Source organism: Falco rusticolus, chromosome 14 (assembly GCF_015220075.1).
Source record: "Falco rusticolus isolate bFalRus1 chromosome 14, bFalRus1.pri, whole genome shotgun sequence".
Taxonomy (NCBI): Eukaryota; Metazoa; Chordata; class Aves; order Falconiformes; family Falconidae; genus Falco; species Falco rusticolus.
In genome coordinates, this window is record NC_051200.1 from 23,997,971 (window position 1) to 24,022,763 (window position 24,793).

Genomic DNA, 24,793 nt, shown 5'->3' on the forward strand with positions numbered 1-24,793 from the left:
CAAATCACTTTACTCTGTGTTGCCACTGCTGCAGCAGCACACAAGACGAGTCTAGGTATGGCATCTTGTATTGTGTATGTGCTTGCCATGTCGGTAAGTATTCGTTTAACATGTGCTAAGGAGCCGCTGTGTAATCACTGTTCCAAATAAAACTCTGGTAAGAGCCTTTGACGCCATCTTTCTACATACCATTTTTCAGGCTGTTATGTACCACAGAGCAGAAAAAGTAGCCAGAAAGTTACTCTTTTTGCAGGGGGAGTGTATTCTTGCGAGACTGCTCCCTTTTTTGTCCTTTATCTCTAGGTATGGTCCCAAAATGCCTCTTGCAGTGGATTGCACTGCTGAACTGATTCGTTGCAAGGTCCTGGATTCATCTGGCAGATTGAAGTCTCATGAGCTCATCCTCTCATACGGGCTGGCTCTTGTAAGGTAGGGCTCTGAAGGCCTGTGTGCTGTGAGACAGAGAGACCCAGACAGATGGCGTTATTCAGCTGTCTGATTTCACTTTGCATCTCTGGGACCAGTCTTGTACAGCGTGTGGGGAATTTGTCTCTGGGGTCCCAAGTTGCTCAGCAGCTCTTGATAGTCATTTATCTTTTCTGTAACCTGCATGCAGGTTTGTCAACTTGATCACAGAAAGGAAACAGAAAATGGTCAGCATTCCTCTGAGACAATTAGCTAAAGAGGTAAATACTTAATAATAGTTACTTGATAACTTATTTCTATACAGAGAGCATGTGCGTTGTCTGTTAGCAACACTGGGCAGAGGGAGTTGGGATCACTCTTTTGTAACCAAAACAATGGCTATAAATGCCGGTTCTTTCCAGCTGCAGAGTTTTAAAGAGGCTTGATGTAACTATGCCTAAAACTTTCTTCTTTGAAGTCAGATTAAGAGTAATAAAGGGTGATGATCATTAAAGTGTTCTGAATCGTGTGTGATCAGAAGTCTTGATTTACATGTAGATAGTCTTACTTGACATACACCGCGCATTTTTGCTTCTAAGCTACTGAGGTATGGGGGGGAAAAAAGCTTAATCTGTGGTTTTTAAATTCTAGTCTCTGACAAGCAAGGTTATACATAAAAAGCACTTGATCACATTTGCAGGCATTTTCATCTTGTATCTCTTGCTTGAGGTACGTTTGCCCACTTCTGTGTGGAGGAGGGGAGGTTCAAGGTGTAGTTGTAGTAGCAGGATCAACTTGAGTCCTTTTATTGCGAGCTGCACTGAACATTGTATCTGGGTCTGAAGAGCAGGTTTTGAAAGGAAAGAAGAGACAGTATTTGAGACTCACCTGTATATGCAGCCTTGTCTGGGGCCCCAGTGGGAGACTGATGAATTGATTTTTTTTTTCTGTGTTTCTAAGAAAGGTGGTGCTGCTTCTCACCTTTTAAAACTGATCAAGCTTAAAAATAGAGGTCTTGCGTAGTTAAAGTTAGCTGTCTGTAGGAAAGTGGCAGAAAACTGCATGCAACTTCGAGTATGTGTGCTTTGAGTATTATTTATCATATGATTTGTCAGTTTAATCTAACTGCTTTTCAGTATCTTGTCTAAAAAGGCATCTGTTTTGCAAGTAACATTGAAGACCGTAAATTGTAAAATCCCAAGTTTGTACGGATACTAGGCCACCAGAGAAGTGAGATCAGAGAGGAGGAGATCTCAGCCCACCCTTGGGGGGGGGAGGACTGGGGTGCGGGAGTGGCCTGGAAGAGGCTGTTCCCACTCAGGTAGAGGTTCTCTGCAGCCTTGCAGGGCTGCATAGAGTTGTGGCATGATGCAGCAGGAGATGTGGTGTAACACCTGTACCTGTTCTTCCAGGTGGATATCCCCATCTGGGTTGTGGATCTCCGTCATGAGCTGACCCACGGAAAGTTGCCACGGCTGGCCCTGTGCCGCAAGGGTGAGTGCTGCTGGCAGGTGCCATTATGAGGGCCTAGCCTGAGGTGGGCTTGGGGTGGCAGTGCCAGTGCCACAGGCCCTGAGCGAGCACCCCTCTCTCCATTTTGGGACACTACAGGGCAGGCAGTGGGCAGGAAGAGCTGTGGTGTGAGATATCGGGAGGGTTTGCCACTGCTCGCTGTGGATAGCTGAACTGTGTCCAGTGGCTCCAAATTGTGATGCATCACAGGGTAGGTGTTTACAGACTTTCTCCCTCCCCTGAAAAAAATAATGGAAACAATATTCGGCCCTCTTGCTTCTTTACGGCACAGGAAGGTCTTCTCAGGGAAAGAGGTAAGTGCTGCTCCTGGTGGCTCTGAGATACCTGAGACCTTTAAAAATCCCATTCAGGGAGAAATGCAGTAGGTACTGCAAGCCTGAGTGAATGACCAGCCCGTGGCATCTGAAGGGATTCCTGGGAATTTTGGGTTAAGCACTGAGGAACCAGTTAAATAACCTTCGGCAGGACCCTTAGGTTGAATTGGGTAGTGAAATAGTGATGGGAGAAAAGGGGTTTTCTTTTCATTCTATAGAATGTAGTCTCTGAACAAAAAATTATGTTATTGTTACAGACACTGTGTTGATTGTGGTGATATGAAAGAATTGACTCATTTTCTCATTAAGGGACCACTGCTGGGACTTAGTTTCTGCTTAAATTTGGTGTGGCTTGAGCAAGGTGCAGTGCTATAGCAGTGTCCAGTCCTTTCTGTGGCCAAAAAGACAGTGGGTGGGTATTACCAGTCCTGTGATACTGGGGTGTGGGTTTCCGTTGTTTTTTCATTAACGGACTTGTATGTGATTTCAAGGTTCCTAACTTGTTAACAGCATTTCTTTTCAGAATGCAACTTAGCAATGTGCCACCTATATTACTTTTTTTCAATAACAAAATGTCACTGAGATGATAATGTTTTCTGCTCTCCCTTAGGTTGTGATGTTGTGCTGGACTGGCTGCGAAAGACATATTGGAGCCGTCAGCTAGGCAATAACTTGTGTGAAGAAAGTGAGGACGAGGACGAGGAGCAGCAAGGGGTGGAAGCAAGTGCAGAGTTAGACAATGACGCATGGGAGATTCAAACCCCACAGCATGAGGCCTGTCAGAAACACAAGGAATTCCATGGTAGGTGTCCCTAGAATAATGGCACATACAGGGATTAGGTATGTCCCATGCTAGAGAGAACACTTTAAAAGTGTCATCTTCTAGCCCTGACAATGCATAAAGATATATCTTCAGCTCAGGTTTTGGGATTCCTCTTTGGACCTGAGTGGATTCTTGGGGTGTCTGACTTTTTTGGTATTAGCTGACTGAATTTGTATCGTAAAATCTTTTACTTCTGTTGAATATGCAGTATACTAATCAGTAGCAACAGTTATACTGGGATGGTTTAGGACCAAGTGTTGTAAAAATTAGTTGTAGTGTCTTGACAGCCATAGTTTTGGTATTGAGGCCATTACTGGCAAAGAATGCTGTGGTCCTTTTATAGCCCTCAAAACTCTGCAGATTCATAACTTGAGCAAGAACAGGATAAGGGCAGTTCAGCCAGTTTCAAAATACTTCACATGTGGACAGAAAAATTACTAGCTGCCAATAGTATGTAAAATAAAAAGTAATCACAGGTAACTCAACATGGGCATAATCTAAGATACAAAGTGCAAAACAATGGGAAAACTTTGGTAAACTGTGTTGGTGGTTGCTTTTCCATCACCGGGAGTTTTTGAACCCAAAATAAAGAACTTTACTCAAAGTCGATTTGTGGTTTGAATGACTTACTGGAGGAAGCAGGAGTTCAGATTAGGTGGCTGGTCTGTGAGTTTGAGGTATCAAACAGTACCTCCAACAGTAAAATGAGTTAGTCATAACTTTTTCAGACAAAACATGGCATGCTTATGGGGAGTAACTCACCCAGCAGATTAGAGCAGCCCAATCCAAGGTCCAGAGAGTGTTTCAGCAGAAATGCTGAAGTGACCCTTACTGCTCCCTGGAAGGTTACACTGGGTGACTATAATGATCTTTCTGGCTTTAGGATCTATGAATTTGTTGCAAGTCTTCTAGATTCCTTTGTAACAGACGCATACATAGATACAGTAGCTGCAGTCCAGAAGCGTTAGCTAATTTGTTGTGCACTTTGATTTTAATACATAATTTATCAGAACAATCCAAACATAGAGGCAGTACTGACGTTTGGAACACAGCAGCACTTATCACTTCTTGTCAGAGTGTATGTGGGGGCTCCTGTCTGACTTCATGTTGGATGAGATCCAAGCATGTGCTATTCCTCCTTCTCCCTGGTTAGCCCCTCACACAAAAATTAAAAAAAAAAAGAAAAAAGAACAACACCCCGCCCCCAGCTACCAAAAGAGAGAACCACAGATCGATACAGTAGATTCTGTGATTTATACGTCTAGAGTGATGGAATGGCAATGATGTATCAGTGCTACAGTTCAAATGCCTGTGAAGTTTAATCTAGCTGATACTGGGTGGTGGGCATTCTGATAGCAGGTGACAATCACACCTGAATGGTGAAGTATTTTGAAAGATGGTGCTATTTCAGGTACAGTAGAAGTGGTCCACAGATGAGAGAAAGGACATCTCATGTGGATGGTCAATTCAACTTTAATGAAGTCCAGTAAGGATGTGAGTAGCCTCAGTGCTGTTGAAATAGATTTGAAATGCAAGTATGAGGATTGCAAATATGCAGCAGAACATGAACTGTCTGTGGGAACAATTTCTTCCTAATCTGATCTATTTAGGGGGTTTTTTGGAGCTGTCTGGATTTATCCAGCTTGGCTGTGATAAAATACTGAACTCATGGTTCAACCCCACTTCATAAATTTTATGTTACTGGAAAAGTCTGGGAGCTGTAGGAGTCTTCCACAGTGTTGCCTGAATTGGAATTTATGATTTCATTTGACTGCAGTCTTCCTTGAGTGTATACTCAGCAGAACTAAGCAGCTTGCCCAGATGCAAAATTCCTTTACATAGTTGATCCATTCCCTGCTTAAACTATATATTTATGTTTATTTCTAGAAAAAGTCAGAGATGTGCTGATATCCTACAAGAATGAGCAGTTTAGGGTAAGTACGGTCTGATCACCAGCACTTCTGGTTCTTCTCATTTCCTGCTTGGGGTGGTAAGTCTTCATTCTTGCCCAAACTGAAGAACTAATGCTCTTGGCCAGGCATCATTTGAAATACCTGAATGCTAGCACGACTAAGTTGCTGTGCCAGGAGTTTGTTTCATGTAACAGCAGGGATTTATTTTTTTTCCCCTGTAGCACCCTCCCACAATTATAATCTCTCCAGAAGTGTCAGTGATACAGAAGTGGTATTTGTATCGGTGCTGTAGGGGTGACAGTACGCCAGTGGCCACAGGCTGCTAACGCTTGCCAGTTTATGTACTCTGGCCTAAAGTAGAGCTGCCATCTAGTGCATAGCCCACAGTAGACCCATGACTGCTGCATGTGTGGAGAGAGTTTTTTTTAATTCCTTCTTCAGATACCTCTCCTGCTGTTGTCAGTCATGGCTGCCAAAGAGAAGCTTCACTGCAGAGAACAAGCAGTTTGAGCTGTGATGGATGAGAACACTTTGTTCATGTTTATAAATGAGATACGTACTTGTTGGAGATCCCAAGTCTTCCTTGTGGATGTGGATAGTGCTTGGTTTGTTTTCATCCTAGCATGTCTGGAAATTGAGACCTGTCATTCAGAAGTCATTAGCTTCTGTGTTCTATCATCCATCATATACTTTTGCAGGGGACCAGTGGCTAAGGTGCTGCAGTTAAGATTTGTGAATAATTTGCCCCAGAAATCTTTCCCTGATCAGTTTCCCCTTCTTAATAATGGGATGGTTCTTAAAATGTGTTGAGAGCTGGGTTACAAACCTTGTAGAATGTCTTTGGATATGACCTCACCAACATACTGTTGTTACTGGGGAGCTGTTCTCACTTTTGTTTCAATTAATATCACTAGGGCCTAAAGGAGAAAGTGTGCTAATGTTCCAGTGAAGTGCAGACTTAATCAGCAATGAGAACTAGGGTCAAGAATTTTATTGAAAATGAACATCCCACTTCCTTCATTGTCTTGGTTTTGGAGTATATAACATGATTCTCCTTTGTTTGTCCTTCCCTTTCTGTAGCTGGTACTGGCTTATTTTGTACTTTTTGTGTTGCATCATAAAGGAGACAAGTTGATTATGTGTGGTGAGTGAACTCTTAACATATTAACAGAACAGAGGGAAGTATTTCAAACCAAGTAGGAAAATGCAACTTCAAAATTTAAACTGGCCAGGGTTTAATGGGGAAGGGAGTAGGCAGGCAGTTGCTAAAGAGTAATTTCAAAGCCTTTGTTTCAAAGCACATGTGAAGCTGTTCTTACCCCGTCAAAACGGTGTAAATACATGCTGAAGAGTAATCTATATTACATGCCTCAATTTAATTGAATTCTGCATACTGTGCTTTTGAAATTTCTCCGTTCACTCTGTAAAGCTGCCTTTCTTGTTGACTGATTTCAAGTGGTGCATTTCCAAGTCTGTCAACTGACAAAGTACAGCTGAACTGTGAAAAATGAATGCTCTGTATATACCTGTGTTGTGGATATAGCTTCTTTTAATGTATCATTTTTGCCACTTTAAGGTACACTGCGTAAGAGTGAGCAGAGGCCTTGCCAAGATTGGTCAGCGCAAGGAATGTTTTTCCTTGTGGCTGATACCTGCCAATTCTTACTGAGTTTGTCTTTAATGAAAAACATAATACTAATTTTATGCATTAATTACTGTTGCCAGTAATTTGAAGGGGTGCAAGCATATTGGCCCTTTGTTGGCCTCTGAAACTCTGTTCTGTAGAACAGTAGACCTGTAATCTAAAACTGATTATAGCTGATAAAATCTCTGAAACTTAGAAATGGATTGAAAAAAATGACGTGGGTTTGTTCTTGCACCCTTTAAGGGCAGATGGTTTGGTGCATGCAAATAATTTCTTAACCATGACAGCAACTGAATGTTCCAAATATCAAATAAATACTACTTGAAGCTTTTTTTAGGCTGATATTCAAATGCTTTCCCTGGTTTGGCATAGAAAGAGTAGTACGTGTCTTTGCTAGTCTCCCTGCGTAAATGTATAGTCTGTCTCTAATCTTTTTCATGAAGTAGGAGAATCACCTATACCTAAGTCACCATTATAACAGTATAACTGTACAGTCTCTGATCCAGATACTTCTCTGGCTATTTTGTTAACTACTTATTATAGTTAGAAGTTTATATAAATCTCTGAAGTTGTAAACTAGGCCAAAATAAGCTCTGTCATAGGGGCTGTGTACTTTGTTGTCTAATTGTTCATGTGCATAGGGTAGAGGTACTTAGTCACTTTAAGTCATGTCTTTACACTTGATTTTTCATCTAAAGTATCTTTTGCAGTGGTAGCTTTGCATATATAGGTTAAGAGAGCTAATCAGAGTCCTGAAAATGACACCTTGGTGTTCCAGTCTCATTTTACATTACATTCCTACCTGGCAGGAAAAATAATTCTTTCTTTTCTCTCAGTAGTTACTATCTTCCAAAAAGAATCTGCCAGATACTTGTCAGTGATGTAACATGCTTCATACCAATGTTTTATAGGAAGTGGTGATGGTAAATTGCTACTTGGGTAGCTCAAGGAGCATACGTAGAAGGCAGGTCTTAGCTTGCTGTACAGGCTCAGATAAGGTGTATGTCAAACCAAGAAAACTCTTAACTTTCAGTATTCTCTTTTCCATTCTTGGTACAGCCTAGTAGTCTCGTGTATTGCTCCTACTCATCAGATGCTCTCAGCTGGTTACAGGTTGCTAGATGACTGCGTTGATTCGACATTTTGATCTACTGTATGTATAATATGACTGGCAAAACCTTGTCCTGAGTAGGCAACCTCACTCCCACCCCAGATGTTGAGTTAATGATTCAAAATGAGTCTGTCCTGGTTTGTGCTGAAGTCAGGGAGAGCAAGGTTTAGAACCAGAATGAGGATGCCAGGACTGACTTCTTGGTGCTGCTGCCTTTTTAATTGAGGCCTTTTCCAAGTATGATGTGGCTTATGTTAATTTTTAATATACTCCTAGGAAGGGAAACTTTTGTGAGTTTTTTGAAGCGCTGATAATGAAGTGCATATGGCCATGTGCATCTTCTCTTAGTAGCAATGCCTTTCTGTTCACCATTGAGGAATATTTTCTGTTAATGTTTGGATTTTTCCTTCACTCAGGTTATGCAGACAGTGCAGTCTGTTTCAAAATCTCGAGAGCTGTGGTCTGATTCCTCTTCAGAAGTGGACTGGATTTTGGCTCAGATCAAAGACCTGATGCAAGAGAACAGGTGTGTCTCTGATAAGGAACTGAGGTGAAAGGTACCGTATGGAGCTATTGCACTGCCTTTTCACTGTGTCGTTCAGCTGATCATTGAGAGAGCACCTGGTTGATTTCCTCAACATCTTTGAGGACTGAGTTGTTGATCTGTGTTAATGAGTAATGTTTCCTGTGCCAGATGGTCTCCAGGGTGTTGTCCCTGACTTAGCTGTGCTGACCCCAAGGCATGTCAGGATCTTCAGTGTCTTCAAAAGCTCTCCTAGCAACCTTGTGTAGACTTTGGTTTCACAGTAGCCTTTAGAATTCTTCATAATTGCAGAGCAGTACTTGGCTTTTTCCGTACTTTCTATCTTTCTGTTACTGCAGGGTCTCTAGAACCCAGTTGAGACTTTATCATTACTGTATAAATTTGCATTAAGATCTTGTCCCACTGAGAAATGCGATCAGTGTAACTCTGTAGAGGGGAGAGAGTAGCATGTTACAGGGATGAGCTGTAACTCCGGATGTACATGGTAGGCTCGGCAGTGTTGGGTTAATGGTTGGACTCAATGATCTTAAAGATCTTCTCCAACTTAGATGATTCTATGTTTTGAGTATAAATATATATGCCATACAAGCTGCTGATTAAGAGGTTATCAGATCCTGTGCCAAAGAAAACCCTGAGGAAGAGACTTGCACCTTATTGGTGTTGCCCATTGGTTACTGAGCATGGAGTAATGAGCAAGAAGGCATGAATATTCAGCGATGAGAAGCATAACTTACTAAACATGGGACTTCTATATCACTTAAACTGCCTGTTGCTAGATGCTTGGAAGGTACCTGTGTACCAAAGGCAAGCCATTACACCTACCTGTGATTCTGATTCTCACTGAGCATCCTGTTAGCCACACCTTGTTCGCATGCTCTCCTATTAGTTTACGTTTGTGCAAAAGTTGCTTTTCATAACAGTACTGTCCTATAAGTACATGATCAAAACAAGTTGTTTTTGAAAATACTGTGCTTTTGGTTCACTTGCTGTGCAGTGATTCTGCAAAACATTTTTATGATGTTCCATGAAAGTGTGTTAAATCATGTTCTAGCAGTTGTCTGTCATCACCTTTATACGGACTGCCTGTTGTGTCAGCTCTTGCTATTTGTCCCATACATAAAGCTGCATAAAGTACATTCAACCCGACTTGTGCACATTTCCAAAAGAACAAATAATCTACTTCATCAATCAAACTAGGTCTTCTGACAGAATATTCAGAATTTAGATGCTAGTGACTGTATTTGTGGCCTTTGAGGCACCAGTGTTTCAAAGTTGTGGTCCTCGTCAAGCTGTGAAATACCACGTGCTGGAGGGTGAAGAGAGGAGTTGGGGCAGCTTCATTTTTGAAAGCCTTGGAACTGATGGTGTATTTGAGGATGCAACACTTGGAATACCCAGCCAGTTCCCAGGGCTCAGCAATGCTTGTTCTTTACTACTAGCACAACAAAACCATGCTAATGTTTTTCCCTTTAAACAGTCTCAAGTTCCTATCTTAAGCGCTTCACACTATATATTTATGTCATGGGCAATTCTCAGAGGAGCTCTTTAGGCTGAATTCACAGTTTCGGCAGTGCCTAAACTGTTAGAACAGACAGCAAGTGAGTGGGATGGATTCTGAGGCAGGGCTGTCAATTAAACCTTTGCTACTGTGCTTGTCTGTGTTCCGGCTGGAGAGCAGGTGTGTGGGGAAGGGAAGTCTCTTTGGAGTTCTGTTCAGTGAAAAGACCACAGCATGTGATGAGTTTTCTAACATAGAATCCTAATATGGACCCATTGCTGTCCCAGGAGTGTGCAGTAAAATGGGGAATCTCTAGTCTCTCTCTGGAATTAGTAACCTTAAAACTAACAAACAAACCCCCAGACCCCCTAATGTCAATAGCCAGTTTTCTGCTTTGCAGAGGACTGATTGTCTCCAGAGCACTTCCCAACCCCAGGATACTGGTAGCAGTCTGGCTTGAAGTGGTGCTTGCTCGCAGCATCAATGGTTATCAACAGTTATCACAGCTTGCCATAACTAGCTTTTCTGCTGACAAGCTTGGTTACGTTTTTTTCCCCTTGCTTCTGAAGGGTGCTCCTGAGCAAATAGCAGATATTCTAAGGACAACATAGTGGAAGGAGCCTGCGTAGGCCTGCTTGTAGTGTGTGATCAGTGGGCAAATAAGCAGGAGTTTGCTTTCCTGCAGTCAGCCTGACACCTCTGAAACAGTTTAACAGAATTGAATTTAAGTGCAGCTTTAAGCTGCTTGAATCTGGTTTGGTGGAAAGCTGTTTTGTACAGGGTGCTGTCGTCAGAATGTGACAGCTTTTTTTGCATTACTGTTTTTACGGGAAACTGGTCTGGCAGATGTAGAGAAGACTTGAAAAGTAACCATCCCGCCCCCAACACCACCTCCTGCTTGGAAGGAGTCTGTGTTGTTTTCATGTTCTGTTAAACAGTTTCTCTTAGTCCAAAAGTGCCCGTGTGTGAATCTTCTGTTCTGGAAAGCTGTTATTGTGGATGAGCAGTTAGGGTGCTTCACTGTTGTAACTGCAATGCGTAGGCTTGTGTGCTTGCTTATGTGTTGGTCAGTCAAATGGAAGGGTTAGGCTTTTCCTGTCTTTCAAAAAGACCCACTTGTGGAAATATTTTAGGATAGCTGTAGATTATAAATGAAACAATTCCTGCACAACGTGTTGGGAATTTCACTGCTTTGCTTAGAAGGTAAACTGGCAGTAGAATAGAATTGGTTTTACATCCTGCCTTCTCCAAGAGTATGTGATAGCATGGATTACAGGGCACCAGCGTGCTTAGGAGATGCTGCTTCCAAAGTTAAAGCAGTTTAAAAAGATTGATGTCTATCTGGGAAAGTCCTAGAACTAGGTGGCACACCTCAGGAGCCTGATCTCATTTCCAGCTTTCTGAGAGCTTTGTTTGGAATTCCAGCCCAATAATATAGATAAGGGTATGAAACTCAGATGCTAGGTGTAACCTAAAGAAACTTCAAAGGCGAGACAAGAATCTGTGAAAAACAGCATCACTGGATCCTTTGTTCCAACAAAAAAGTCTGATGGTATAGTATCTCTAGGGTATCTGTCATTTCTTAAGTAGTCAAATCTGGCAGTAATGTTTTCATAAGAACTTGGTCTTCCCTGCATTGTGCTACATTGAATAAGGCTTTTTTGATGTTTCCCTTAAGCACCGGCTTCAAATAAGGCAAAGAAAACAGACGGGAGGAAGCTGGGTTTTGTGGCTATAAAGATGTATTCTTTTCTGTCTTGTGGGTTTTGTTTCTGTTAGCTGTTTTATGGTTTCCTGATCGACTCCTAATGATGAGGCAACTTCATTAAAATAACTACTCTGATATGTGGGGAAATCTCCCACTTCCAGCAGCCAAGAACGGGGGGGGGGGGGGGGGGGGTGGGGGGGGGTGGGGGTGGGGGGGTGGGGGGTGCTGTTTCACAGCTCACAGGTTGCAAAACTTGCAAAGAGCCAAACCCTTTGGTGGTGACGCTACTGCAGAGAGATTTTGCAGTTGCCTTTAACTGCCTGTGTTCAGAGAGAAGTTTCGGCAAGAATGTTTTTCTTGGTATATATGTGTGGGTATTATTTCCAGTAAATACTGGTTCCACAATTCCAGACTTTGAGCCAAACTTGTGGAAAGGGAACATACATGTTACTGGATCAGAACAGCTTCGGCAGTGAGTTTCCAACCCTTATTCCTTTTACTTTACAAGCTCTCTCTGACTCCTTTTGCTTCTTTAAGCGGTATTAGCTCCAGAAAGCCCTAGGAACTGCATAACATACTGGTTACAAACACCTAGTTTTGGTACTTTTCTGTATTTTTCTGCTCTTGTCAGCAGTAGATGTCAAATAGGCCAGCTGCTTTAATAAAGCATTTGCCTTGATTTTTGCATAGTGGATTGACTGTGTTCACACACGTGTTTATTCCTGGGAGCTGGCAAAGCCAAAGCAGGGAGGGGGCATTGTGTTGCAGGAGAATGTGGAAGTCTGGTCACCCAGCTTATTATTTCTCCTGGTGAGTTTCTCACTTCTGTATTAGGAGATAGAGAAGTGGGTCAAGGGACTTACTTCACTGACGCCTTTCTTCAAAGCTGAATAGATGACCCTTAACCTTTGCCGCCTTCATTCTTGCTAGGACAACTGGAAACCAAGTGCTGAGCGTGGCTCTAGTGCTGGGTACCACTGTGAGGGTGGTGTTAGTTTCCAAGCCCCTGTGTAAGATGCAGTCATGCATCACGTGGTAGCTCTGCATGGGTTTTGTGGCACTTCTGCAATGCTCTCTGTGAAGTACCTGAAATAATAGTGATGTAATGGAAATGTTTCACCACAGTGACAGTATAGGCTCAGTTCCACAGTCACTGGAGCAATCATTGGGACCAGGTTTTAGCAGGGTGTTGAGATGTACTCATTTTCCACTGACTGTTTTTATATCAAAGAGCTACTTTATTGATTCTCAAACTCCGTTTTTGGTTCAAGCAATGTAAGCCAGATGCTGCCATGCTTCCCCTTATTTAAGCCTTCTTTATGCCTACTTTCTCTGTTTTAATCATGCAGGGTGAAAATTATTTACTTGAAAAATCAATTTAAGACCTTATCAAAATTCACATCTTGAATCTTGCTGGAGTGTCCTTTCTGCAGACCAGCTATTTCAAGCAGACTAATCAACCTACAGGCACACAGTTGGTTTTTTTCCCCTGCAGCCAGAACCATAGAATCACAGAATCATTTTGGTTGGAAAAGACCTTTGAGATCATCAAGCCCAACTGTTAACCCAGCACTGCCAAGTTCATCACTAAACCATGTCCCTAAGCATCACATCGATGTGTTCTTTAAAACACCTCCAGGGACAGTGATTCCACCACCTCCCTGGGCAGCTTGTTCCAGTGCTTGACCATTCTTTCTGTGAAGAAATTTTTCCTCATATCCAGTCTAGCCCTCCCCTGGCACAACTTGGGGCCGTTTCCTCTTGTCCTGTCACTTGTTATCTGGGAGAGGAGACCAACCCCACCTGCCTACAGCCCCTTCAGGCAGCTGCAGAGAGCAGTCAGGTCCACCCTGAGCCCCTTTTCTCCAGGCTAAACCCCCGCAACTGCTCCCCATAGGACTTGTGCTCCAGCCCCTTCCCCAGCTCGGTGCCCATCCCTGGACACACTTCAGCCCTTCAATGTCTGTCCTGTAGCGAGGAGCCCAAAACTGAACCCAGCATTTGAGGTGTGTCCTCACCAGCACCAAGTATAGGGGGACAGTCACTGCCCTTGTCATGATGGCCACACTGTTTCTGATACAAGCCAGGATGCTGTTGGCCTCCTTGGCCAGCTGGGCACACCACTGGCTCATGTTCAGCTGGCCATCAGCTAGCACCACCAGGTCCTTTTCTTCCAGAACAGCAAAGGCTGGAACTAGCACTGCAGTGAGATTGCTGCCTTCGCTACGCTTTTAAAAACACCTGACTGTGTCAAAGTTGAGCTGGGGGTGAAGGGAGAAGCAAGAAGATCTCGCTAACCACTTGCCTCTTGCCATCTCCTTGGCAGCCTGCTGACAGAACCATGATGTCTTATTCAGGAAGTTTTGGAGTGTGCTTCATGCAGCCAGGTCCTTGTCTCAAAACCCAACTTGACCTGTTCTCCTGTCTGGATCCTTAAGGGAGAATCTTAGTATCGTACAGTTATTTGTATTGCAGTATGGCAGGTGGCTTAATGAAGAATCCTATTAGAGTCTGTATGTTGTTTAACATTGGAAAGTTGCTTGAATAATACGGTTTTGCTTGAGAGAAAATGATTCCAATTAATCTGCATTTTCTACTGAAGCTCTCCTCTGTTGGAACACTTATACTGTGTTGCTCATTTCAGAGAATAACAGGACAAAGGCCACACTGCATCTGAATAAATGCTACATGAGCTGACATCAAACAAGTGGCCTTATGGACAAATGCTAAATCCCACTAAGAACCAAGTTTAGCTGGCTGAGCGTGATGAACAGTCAGGCAAATCAAAAGCAAATTCTTCCTGTAGAGGGGAGACAGAGGTGGGTTGGAAGCCTCTGAATGGTAGAGCAAACTCTAGGATTAGGCACTTGGTCCCATATTTCATCCTTGAGCGCCTACTTCATCTCATGCTATTTTTATTCCAGCATCCAGATGCATTTTTTAAATAACACAAGTTGTTGTATTCACAGTTAATGGAAGGCTGTGCTTTTATCCAGCTTTTTAGAACCACCTATGCACTTTATTTGAGAGCCCAAAATGATTAAAGACAGTTCCCAGAAAGGATTCATCCATGTATATTCTACTTCTGTTTATCAATAATAGCATGTTAACGGTATTGAAAATGAGACCCTATCACACTCTGGTTTCCATTGGTTTTTAAATAGCAACATAAATACAGTGACATGGCATGGGGTTTCTTTTAAGTGCAGATTTATCTATCTTTAGAGGGAATTCTCCATTAAACGTTCTTGTGTGAATGGTCATAGATTCTCTTCTTCAGAAACTCAATAAAAGCTCTACTTTCTCTAGCCCTTGCTATCAGTCTGTTCTCCACCATGACATTTGTTTGAGAAGACGAATAATAGTATGCTACTAAGGCAGCAATTTATAATCAAGTAAGTTTTTTACTTAAAAAACAAACTCTGCAAGCTTTACACATTAAGTTGTGCTTTTATGTTTATGTTAGTGAACACAGAGATTCCTAGAAGTTGTTTTTGAATGCCATTGTGGTAATCACTTCTGCTTTGCTTCATATCTCTCCTGAAATGGTGCAACTGTTTCCTCTCTCATTCATATGGAGTCTGTCATGTATCGCTAGTGCTTCCTCAGTGGCCTCTGTGAGACTGGAATTTTCTGAAGGACCGACTAATGGTACTGTCCTTCTCAGCTGAAGACAGGGTTGTTCCTGCAGTCTCCTGTGTATTTCTGAAGGTGCTTAATTTAAAATAATTTTTTTATTATTCACTCATGGAAAATAGAGCACATGAAGGGGAGGAAGGCGCAGAATGCATTGGCAAGGCTGTGACTTCATTAGGTTTGGCAACTTGGATTGTGCACTCAGAGGTATGAGAGTTTGAGTTCCCTTGAATATGTCAAGTGACCTATGAAAGTACATTTGTAATTTAGAATGCCAATGTAATTCTGAGTAAAGCCTTTCATTTCCCCTGCCAACATACCCTGTAATTTGGGTTATGCAGGGGGCAGAAGATTCCTACAGACCTAAAGCAGAATGAGCTAACTGCAAAGGATCCTCTGTTGTCTGCTTCAGAGAATTGACCCAGTGGACCTTTTTTAGTCAGATGTTTTTCTGCTTGAAAAGTTCTCAACTGAAGCTGCCGTCTGCATGGAGCTGTCCTTAATAGTTGGTGATGATCAGTCATTGCATGTAGGACTCATGGTAGTTAGGCTGGAGCAGTTTCCAGAGAAGAGGGGAATTGAAAGTGGGCTTGTATTTTAGAAACAAATTACATTCTACCACTGCCCTTCTGATTTCCCACCACATCATCTGCTTATGACAAAGTGGTCTAGTGTTTGTGTGTGTTGTTTCTGCACTCCGAGATCTTCAGCTGCTGTTCGTATTTATAAAAATCCTGTATTGGATCTATGTCACGGTTGGATGTTTAGATTTGGAAGTCACCCCTACTGGAGAAGGTGAATTTTTTGATTCATTCTATACCAAACTATGCTGTGTTTGACATGGGTACTACCGTTCCAAATCCAACAGGTCTGATAGCAAAAGCAGTTATTTCTTTGGAATTTATTCGGTGTTCAAAGATGGCCACCTTGGGTTTTATTCTGAGAAGTGTTTATTTTAGTGCTGTATCTTTGCACAGATAGACAAGCTTATGGATAGAAGCACAAACAGAAGAACTCAAAGAGTATCCCATGGCTGGATATTGGGGTAGTTATGGGAATTTTACTTCGGTCCCTTTTGCTGTATTTTACTTTCAAGTGTCAGTTGAGCCTATGTGGGTCCCCTCAGTCTTCCACTTGACTTAAGCCAGCCTAACAGGAGATGAAGTGGTACTTTAGCTTGACCGTTCAGTGCTGTCAGACTAACCGAAGTTCGCAGGATAGCTATAAGGGCAGAAGACATCCAAGCAAGAACTGTAGGTGCTGTAGGGAAGAGCATTTGTGACCCTGCCACAGCCTACCTGCCGAACAGCTGTGTGAACTGCGCCTTAAGTGTGCCTTGCCAGCAGGTCAGCAGGGTTGGCTTTTCCCCTGAACCTGGCTCTGTGAGCCAGAGATCCTCAAATCTTGGCTGGCCAACTGGCAGAAGACTTGGATCATATTGCAAACCATAGGTATTTCAGTATGATGAATGTTCTGTGCTTGTGAAATGTTTATGACAAATGTTCCTGTGCTTTTGAAATACCGAAATATTTGCCTCTGCAACTCGAGCAGAAATGTTTCCTTCAGGGTTCTGCTTCTGTTGCAATTTGCACATTCCCTCCAAGTCTAGTGGGATATATCCAGCCCCAAACTGGCACATGATTTTAGTGCTTTACAACAAGCTGGATCACCTCCTCGTAGTTCCAGGCATTTGGCTCTCAAACTTGTTTCAGAACTGGTAGAAGTGGGGGTTTAATATGTAAAGGACTAAGTGGCATTAATCAGACTCTGTGATTGCTCTAGGGAGGCAGTGGCTGAAGCTCTTCTCAGTGATGGCTTTCTCATCCCAAAGATGGATTGTCTGAAGATGTTAAATATCAAGTATGAAGGTTAGTGTTTTGGGCACCACATAAGTAAAAAGTGCATAGCTAGTGTTATGTCCAGGTCTGTTCTTTTGTTCTCATTATATTGAAATCTGTAATTCTCTGCATATTTTTCATATGTCTGGGTCCTTAAACATCTTCTGACTTGTTCTCCAGACCCCTTTATGGCCATATATAGCTGTTGCTTTTGCATAAATCTCTTATCATGGAAAGATAGCTCTTCAGCACTGAATGCTGGCTGGCCAAAACATCTTTCAAAGCTTGCATCTCTGCTCATGTCTGCAATAGCTACTGATTTTGTGAACTCCCACTAGTTTCTTTTCTACACTGAAGATTTGGAGCAAATCTAAATGGTTATTTTTGAGCACCAGTTGCATCTTAGTTCCATGCTGCTGCCTGTATGCCTGGAGTTGCACAGATTTTCTGCAAGAGAATTGGGTACCTAGGGGCACTGAAAATTAAGAATTTGTCAGTTTCCCTGGGACCTCAACAGCTTTTCCTATGGTTCACCGTGTGATTAGATCAGGCATTGTATTTTTTGCTTTCAGTGAGCTGTTAATTATCAATTTGCTGCTTGTTTTACTTCCCTAGCATAAGAAAATAATAGTTCCAGGTTCAGTGAGGATCCCAGGAAATACCTCAGAACAAACTACTTCAGTTTCAAACAAGTGTCACACCAGTGGTTCACAAAAAATTACAAACCAGTGAATTTTGGCTTCTCTGGTTTTTTCTTTTTACTGCAGCAAATAAAGAGTTATGGCAGTTCAAAATTCCTCAGACCTTTTACTGCTTTTGGCAGCCATTGCTGACAGGCCTCCTTTCCCGAAGTTTTACACAGATCCTAATAGAGAAAATGTTTGTGGAACTGAAGGAATGTTCTGACTCTTCAGAACTCCGGCCTCAGTTCTTGATCAACTGGATTTCTGAGATGCTGACTGGCATTGCCAAAGTAAACGCTGGTGAGTATGCATGGAATTTCTGTGTGTAAGTAGTGTAAGGGTCTGTTCTGTACTACTGTGAAAACTGGGGGAGTGGTGTGACCTTTAGATGGAAACTGCAATAACCTAATTGCTACATTTTGGCATGTGTGTGTAGAGCTTTTATTGTTGCATTTCTTACACTTTTCAACCAGCAGCTTATGTATGTCATGCATTTCTTAGCATGTTGAAATTGTTATTAGCAGCTATGCTGCAGCCTCCTCAAGATAGGAATAGCCAATCTCCCCCATGAAAGTTTGGGCCCTTAAGTGCTCTTTTTTCCAGATATTAGTACTTGTAGGAAATAACAGTAGCAGACAACAAATAGATGATGTTGTATGCAACCTGTTCTGTCCCTGTTCCCAGTTCTCTCCTCACTTAACAGAAGCCTGCCTTTACAAGATACTTACATAGTCTTGCTGTCTTTTTTTAATCCTATCACAGGATTTTCATGCCTTCTAGGCTTACACAAAAGTAATAAATAGTATTTTGTTTTCTGTTCTTAACTCCTTAGAACTGTTTAAACAGGCAGACAGAATGTCTCACTCCAGAGACAGGGCAGGGAAGAGATTTAATTATTCAAAGAGTGTCACGGGAGTTCTGATAACAGGACTTTTATAGTGCAATATAGTGTAACCCTGGGGAGGTTTCTGGCTGGCTAATTGTGCCGCCTCTTCTGTCTTCTGCTGGTCTGGCTCAGTGTGCACCAAGATTTTGCCAGTATCTGTGGCAGTCGTGGGTTAATGTTTGACGCTTGCAGTCAGCACTGAGCATATCTATTATGTACCAAGATTCCTAAGTGGTGGTAGTTCCCAGCTGTTAAGTCTATTCATTGCAGTGCTATCTGGAATGATCTCAGGTCCCAGAAGCAGCATACTGGGACAATATTTGGGACAATACTGTACAAATACATTTTGTGGCTTTTCTGTCTGGCATGGCATGCAGAGAACCAGCTTGGGAACATCTACATCTTGCTGTGCTCACATCTGTGTTATATGCACACATAACCTAGCTGTCAGTGCATTGGCAAGTCCCTTGTAGCACCTTGATGTATTTGGTCAGTACATCTGGTCATGGACTGGGATTGGGATGTCAGCTTGTCTGAGAATGAGTGTTCTGGTAAAAAAAGCAAGGGGATAAAGGGCGTGTTTGTAACGAGTTTTGAGCACCTTGTTGTTTTCATTGTCTTCTTTGAAGGGAAGAAGAGACAACAACACTGTAACAAACAGGTGTCCGTGAAGGAGCTGTTCCTCCATAAAGTTCCTTTGCAGTGGATAAGACTGACTGATAGTTGCTTGGAAGCTCCCTGCTGGGCCACCCCACACCTTCTTCAGCTGTAAGTTTGATCCGGTGACCTAGAAAAGGGACAGCAAATAGTGCTCTTGTAATAGCTTTGGCCGGCTCTCTTGTGATATGCTGAGTTATAGGTGTGTTCCCTTCCTTTGCATCTAGTAGAAATTGTGGCAGGTACGTAGGAAGCCCTACTTGTTGCTGCTCGTCTCCCCACTGATTTTACCAAGAGAAGAAGGAGGAGAATTTAAGAGGATTGTGCCCTCAAAATGAAAGCGGAGATTATCGGGGGAGGTAAAAGCTTGAATAGAAGCAACCTGATCAGAAAAAAAGTGACTTGGTAGCAGAGATGTGACTGCTTATACAGGCTATACGAATTTAGCACAGGTGGTAACTTGTTCACATGAGAACAGCAAAGCAGGAATTCCATTAGAAGTATCCCAAGTCCTTAATCACAAAGAAGGAATATTTCAGCATCCACTCACCAGGGAAGAATCAGATTTTACCTGTTAAGAGGAGATATATGAATGAGCTGTCCTGGAGGAAACTCACACTTAAAGGCTGCTCAGCTTGATAAACTTTCATCTGGAGTCTTTTTTGCTTCTAAGACTTTTACGCTGACCTTTTGCTTTCTAGGATTCTCACAATCATGAGACCTCGCTTGCCACGTTCTTCGCGGAAGAACCTTCTCTATCTCGCTTCAGTTTACACAGAAGGAGGTGGCCCTTTGTCCAGTCCAGGCGTCTCTTCAGACTGCAGTGAACAGCCAATTTATACTATAGAGAGCTTACAGTGGAGGGCCAGGCAAGAAAATCAGGTTAAAAATCAAGCACAGACTGTAGAGAAACAAGATGATGTGCTGGAGAGAGATGATGGTGTAGAGGAGGTGGAGGAGGAGGAGGAAGAAGAGATGGTAACTGAAACAAATCCTTTGGAAGGACTTGCTCGCTCTGGTAACCTGGCGGCTATTGCTGAGAAAAGGGCAGCACTGCAAGGGTCGGCCTGGCAGATCACTGCAGGTAAAAAATGACTTTGCAAGACTTAGTCTTTGTCACTGGCAAGTGTTAATTGAAATGCAAAGGCATCTCAGCTCTCTGGGCCTGACCAGAATTGAAGCATGCTTCAAAATCACCTGACTGCCAAATCACTGAAAACTCGGGGGTTTTCTCTCCAATCTTCTGTTTATGTGCAGGGGTCATTTCTCTTAAACTCTTTAAATACTATGAGTGCTTTTTCCAGGAGCATGTTGTTACTGCCTCATTAAATTTTTTATCAGGCTTTTGCAAACTGTTTAGAATTTCAGTGTATCCCATTGATGGGGCACATATATCCCAGCTGTGAATGGCAAAGAAAACATGCATGTTTCTTGGACTTCTGTTTGTCACACATGGGGATATTTGAAAGCACAGTTTGGCTATGCTGGAAAGCACCACTCATAGGCTTGTAATTTCCATGCTCCAGGAAAACTGCTGTTACGACATGCTGGCAAGCAAAAAAAAGGAGCAAGGCAAGTGTTTAGAGGGAATAAACAGCATATCCAGTGTTTTTTTAGCTTTATTATGGTAGCCATACTTTCTCATTGGGGTGGAGGGTTCTGTAGCTAACAAGATTTTTGGATAAGTGATGTATGGAGGGACTGAAGACAGGAGGAGGAAGTTGGTGGAGAGGAGTTGGAGGCAAAATGGTATTTAAAGGATGACAAAGAAAAGCAGCGATTAGAAGACAATGAAGTCTTGTACCCTACTCAAGTCAAACAGCTGTCCCCCCAAAAAAAAACCCCAAAACAAACAAACACCAAAACCAAAAGAGATCTGCCTAAGCAGCTTGGCTTAGTTGTGCAGATGTGGACAGCTTGTTAGAGCTGGATGTTTTGAGAACAGTTCAGTGACTTCGGTTCTGGTCAAGCAAAGCTTTCACCGAAAGAACACGCGTTGTGTCCTGAAGCACCTTATTTCTGTGAAGATTCTGTTCTTGTAGTTGTTTGTGGGTAAACTTAATTTCTGTTTGAATAACATTTGTGTGGTTACCATCCTGAAACAATTTGAAACTATAGCCAGGAGGTATGTACAAACCCATGGTAACATGTGGTGTATCAACTACTTACTATGTTGTTCCCCAAAGAGTATTCTTAGCCTGTTAAATATTTACAATGGTAATTGGCCTTATAGCTGTGTTGGATGTTACCAAATGCTATATTTGCCCCTTTCTTAATTGTAAAATTATAACACTTAGAAAGCACTATCCTATGTCAAGATTTTTTGTTCTATTAAATGCCCAAGAACAGTAAACAAATAAATCTGCCAGTTCTTTAGGGCAATGCTTGGGTTTTTGAGCAGATATCAGGTACGCAAAACAAATCGGTTTCAGGCAAAGAGAAGGAAATGGCCAAGTTGTAGGTGATTTTAGCAGGGATCTCAAATAGCTTTTGTAATTATTGCATGCTCTGTGGAGTGGGGTGCCTTATCTTCTGAAGGCTTCTGTCTGCTGGTCTTTGCTGAGCTGCTTGTAAGCATTCCAGAAATGTGTTCTGGTATCAAGAGAGCACATAGGTTTAAGAAATCTTTTTGTCAAAACAATGACACATAACAATTAGTATCTTTTTAGTTGGGAACTGTCTTTTAACTGTCGTTGAATTTTTAGCACCACGCCATAAAGGAATGGGCTTACTGACGTTATCGGTTGTGATGATTTCCCATTGTGCCGTTTCTGGCCCCCATTGGAAGCCAAATTTAACGGATATGAAGTCATGGAGTGGAAACAGCAATAGGTGCTCATAAAAACAAATAACAGAATTTCCAAGACTTTGTGATATTCTTTTTCTTTGCCATCTCATCCCAGCCCACTTGTGGGTCCAGAATTGCTTTATGGATTAATAAGGCTTTCTTAGCTTTCTTAGAAGCTCTTTAGAAGAGAAGCACCCTTCTACTTTTGTAGCTTCAGTTCTTCTTTAGTCACTGTTGCACTGTTGCTGTGCAGCTGCTATTGTCAGCGAGTCGTTAAGAAGCTGATGCTTCGTCTCACTGCAGAAATGAGCTACTGGATGCAAAGGTGCTGTTTTGTATCTTCCTATGTGTACAAATACCTCTTTCCATTTACAGAAGTATGCAGAGTAATTGTTTTTTAAATTATTGTATGTAAGTCAATGTGTACGTTTTCAAACCAAAGTATGCTTGGAAGAGGAAGGTAAATATTGAAGGGCTGCTCCAGAATACTGTGAGGTTTCTTTTAATGGGCATTGTCTCACAGCAGCTTGGACGAGCTGTGCTGTGTAGGCTGTATGATGTTACATGACTCTAGATGTGTCCCTGTTGTCTCAAATACTACAGTGACTTTCTTTGGAAGAGATAGTAAAGTTAGAAATAAAATTAGTTAGAACTCAAGCTTATTTTTGCAGAATACTGAAATTGTTCACTCTTGCTGAATGGCTGAGTTGTGTGAGACAGTGTTTGTGGACTCAAGGGGATCTTGTATTTTTGAAAATCTCTCTGGGGAGCTCAGACTTCTTTATGTACTGTTTTTACCCAGATGAAGTACAGTGGAAAGACTTTCCTCTTGGCAAACTCCCAGGTCAGACAGATGACCCTGATGGTCTCATGTTGGATAATTATTCCATGATGTCCCTGCTTGATCAGCCAGTGAGAGATGAGTGGAAGCCTCCCAGTACAAAGTGAGTAATGGTGTGGGCAGGACTTTGCCCCTGAACCATGAAATGCATTTCTCTCTCTCTGTGCCTTGTACTGTATGTTGTGAAAAATTAAGGATAATATTTCCTTTTTACTTCTGTTTGATCTATGTATCTACTACAATCTCTACTAACTGCACTTCTCATGGATTTTTCAAGTAATGTGTGTTCGGAAGGACCTCTGCAGTGGTGGTGTTAACAGCATAACAGTCTGCTTTTCAGACTGGGCCAACAACTTTCAGTGTTGCCTGATGCTGTTTGGTAAGATGCAGTCTGCTGATGCTTTAGAGTTACTAGTCTGGAAGTGCCAAATTTTTAAAACAAGCTACTGAGAGCTGGTGCAGACTGCCTGGTGATACGCTGGGGTGAATAACTTCGATGGGAAGAACTGTGGCCTTGCAATTAAAACATTCAGGACTAGAAGCCTTGGAAGTCATTTAGCCTCCCCATTGTCAGTTTTCCCAGACTGGCTAAGGAGTCGTCGTTCTAAAATGCACAGTGGTTTGCTGAGACACTTTGAGGTGCATTAGTGGGAAAGCCTGAAGATGAGGAGAGAAGGTAGCCCCAGGAGGTGGTTGGCTGTAGATTGCTTTTGTAACACCTGAGGAGGGAATTGGCTGTTTGTAACTGGGGCGGTGAATATGCTGCGAGTTTCACATCAGATGTGTCTCTGTTCTGTATGCTTGAAAGGGGAGACTACAGTACACTTCCTGAGCAAGGTCTGTGTCACTGCAGTCCCAGTTTTCCATCCTGTGGGTAACCCAGCATGAGGCAAACTCTCTTCACCCTGCCCGGCTGCAACGGGAAGCTTCCTGCTTGTTTGTATTGCGTTAATCTGACCGTGTGCTTGCATTGTTGATGGGCACAGAAGTTACTGCTACCTGTATTGCTGTGACAGCTCACCAGTATCATTGGAAGATACTTCATGAAGCCCTAACAGTCATCCTTTGAAGTTAAAAGAATATATTCAACACTTGGCTTTCTGCATTTGTCTCCATCTTTTCCTGTCATCCGGTCTGGGAGTTGCTGCTTGTAATTGCTGCTGTTCTTTCCTTCTGGGAAGGTGCTTCTGTTTTGCACTCCGTGGGTCTTTTGCACTGCCTGAAAGTTAAATGCAGTGGCATAATTGGCAATAAAAAATGTGATTTCCGTGGTGTCCTTTGGTGAAGCGAGTTTATAACCTTACCATCTTCACTCCTGCTCTTTCTAAAAGAAACCAGCACAAGGATTGTGAGATACTGCTGTTTAGCAGTTTCAAGTTATTAGCACAGCCTCAGCAGGTTTGAAAACTCAAGTTTCTGTTAACTGGGGCTTTGATCCTGAGCCACAGCATTTTGGCATTGCCCAGTGACCTTTTCAGAGCTGCAGCTAGTAATTTAAGCTGCAGGTCTGACCTCAGTAAAGAAACACAGGTTGTCATGGAACTAATGGTAGCATTCTATAAAGCTTTAGTCAGTTCACCTCCATTACTAGATGAAGCTTACCCATTTAAACCATCGTACTGAAGGCATTTTAATGGGGTCATTATTTCACCCTTTGAAGGCAAAGGAACCTGAATGCTGTAAGCTATCAAATCAGTTTAATCACATACACAATGGGAGATGGGCTTATATGTATTTTAATCCAAGGAACACTTCAGAATATGAATGAATGGCAGTTACTTGCTTAAACACTTGATAGGATAACTCTCTTAATCAGTGATTCTTTACCTGTAGTTGATGGGCCCAATCTAGTAGCTTCTAAAAAAAAATGTGAATAACAGTGACAGTCATGCAGCCTGAGGTGTTATGTTGGGAAGAGCTCTTGCACATACTCCTCTCTTTTAATATTCTCAGAGTTGTCTTCAGATTAG

General features: G+C 42.4%; 1 protein-coding gene across 1 annotated transcript in view; it reads left to right on the plus strand.

The window, feature by feature from the left end:
• The window catches only part of LAS1L (LAS1 like ribosome biogenesis factor), a 28,402-nt gene that overhangs the window by 517 nt on the left and 3,092 nt on the right, over positions 1–24,793 (plus strand). Inside the window, exons 2-12 of the mRNA XM_037407992.1 lie at positions 304–429; positions 617–686; positions 1,818–1,899; positions 2,863–3,054; positions 4,963–5,009; positions 8,161–8,270; positions 16,913–16,998; positions 17,736–17,951; positions 19,167–19,305; positions 19,896–20,278; positions 22,785–22,926. Of these exons, the coding sequence (XP_037263889.1) occupies positions 304–429; positions 617–686; positions 1,818–1,899; positions 2,863–3,054; positions 4,963–5,009; positions 8,161–8,270; positions 16,913–16,998; positions 17,736–17,951; positions 19,167–19,305; positions 19,896–20,278; positions 22,785–22,926 (1,593 nt within the window). The remainder of the gene's footprint in view (positions 1–303; positions 430–616; positions 687–1,817; positions 1,900–2,862; positions 3,055–4,962; positions 5,010–8,160; positions 8,271–16,912; positions 16,999–17,735; positions 17,952–19,166; positions 19,306–19,895; positions 20,279–22,784; positions 22,927–24,793) is intronic.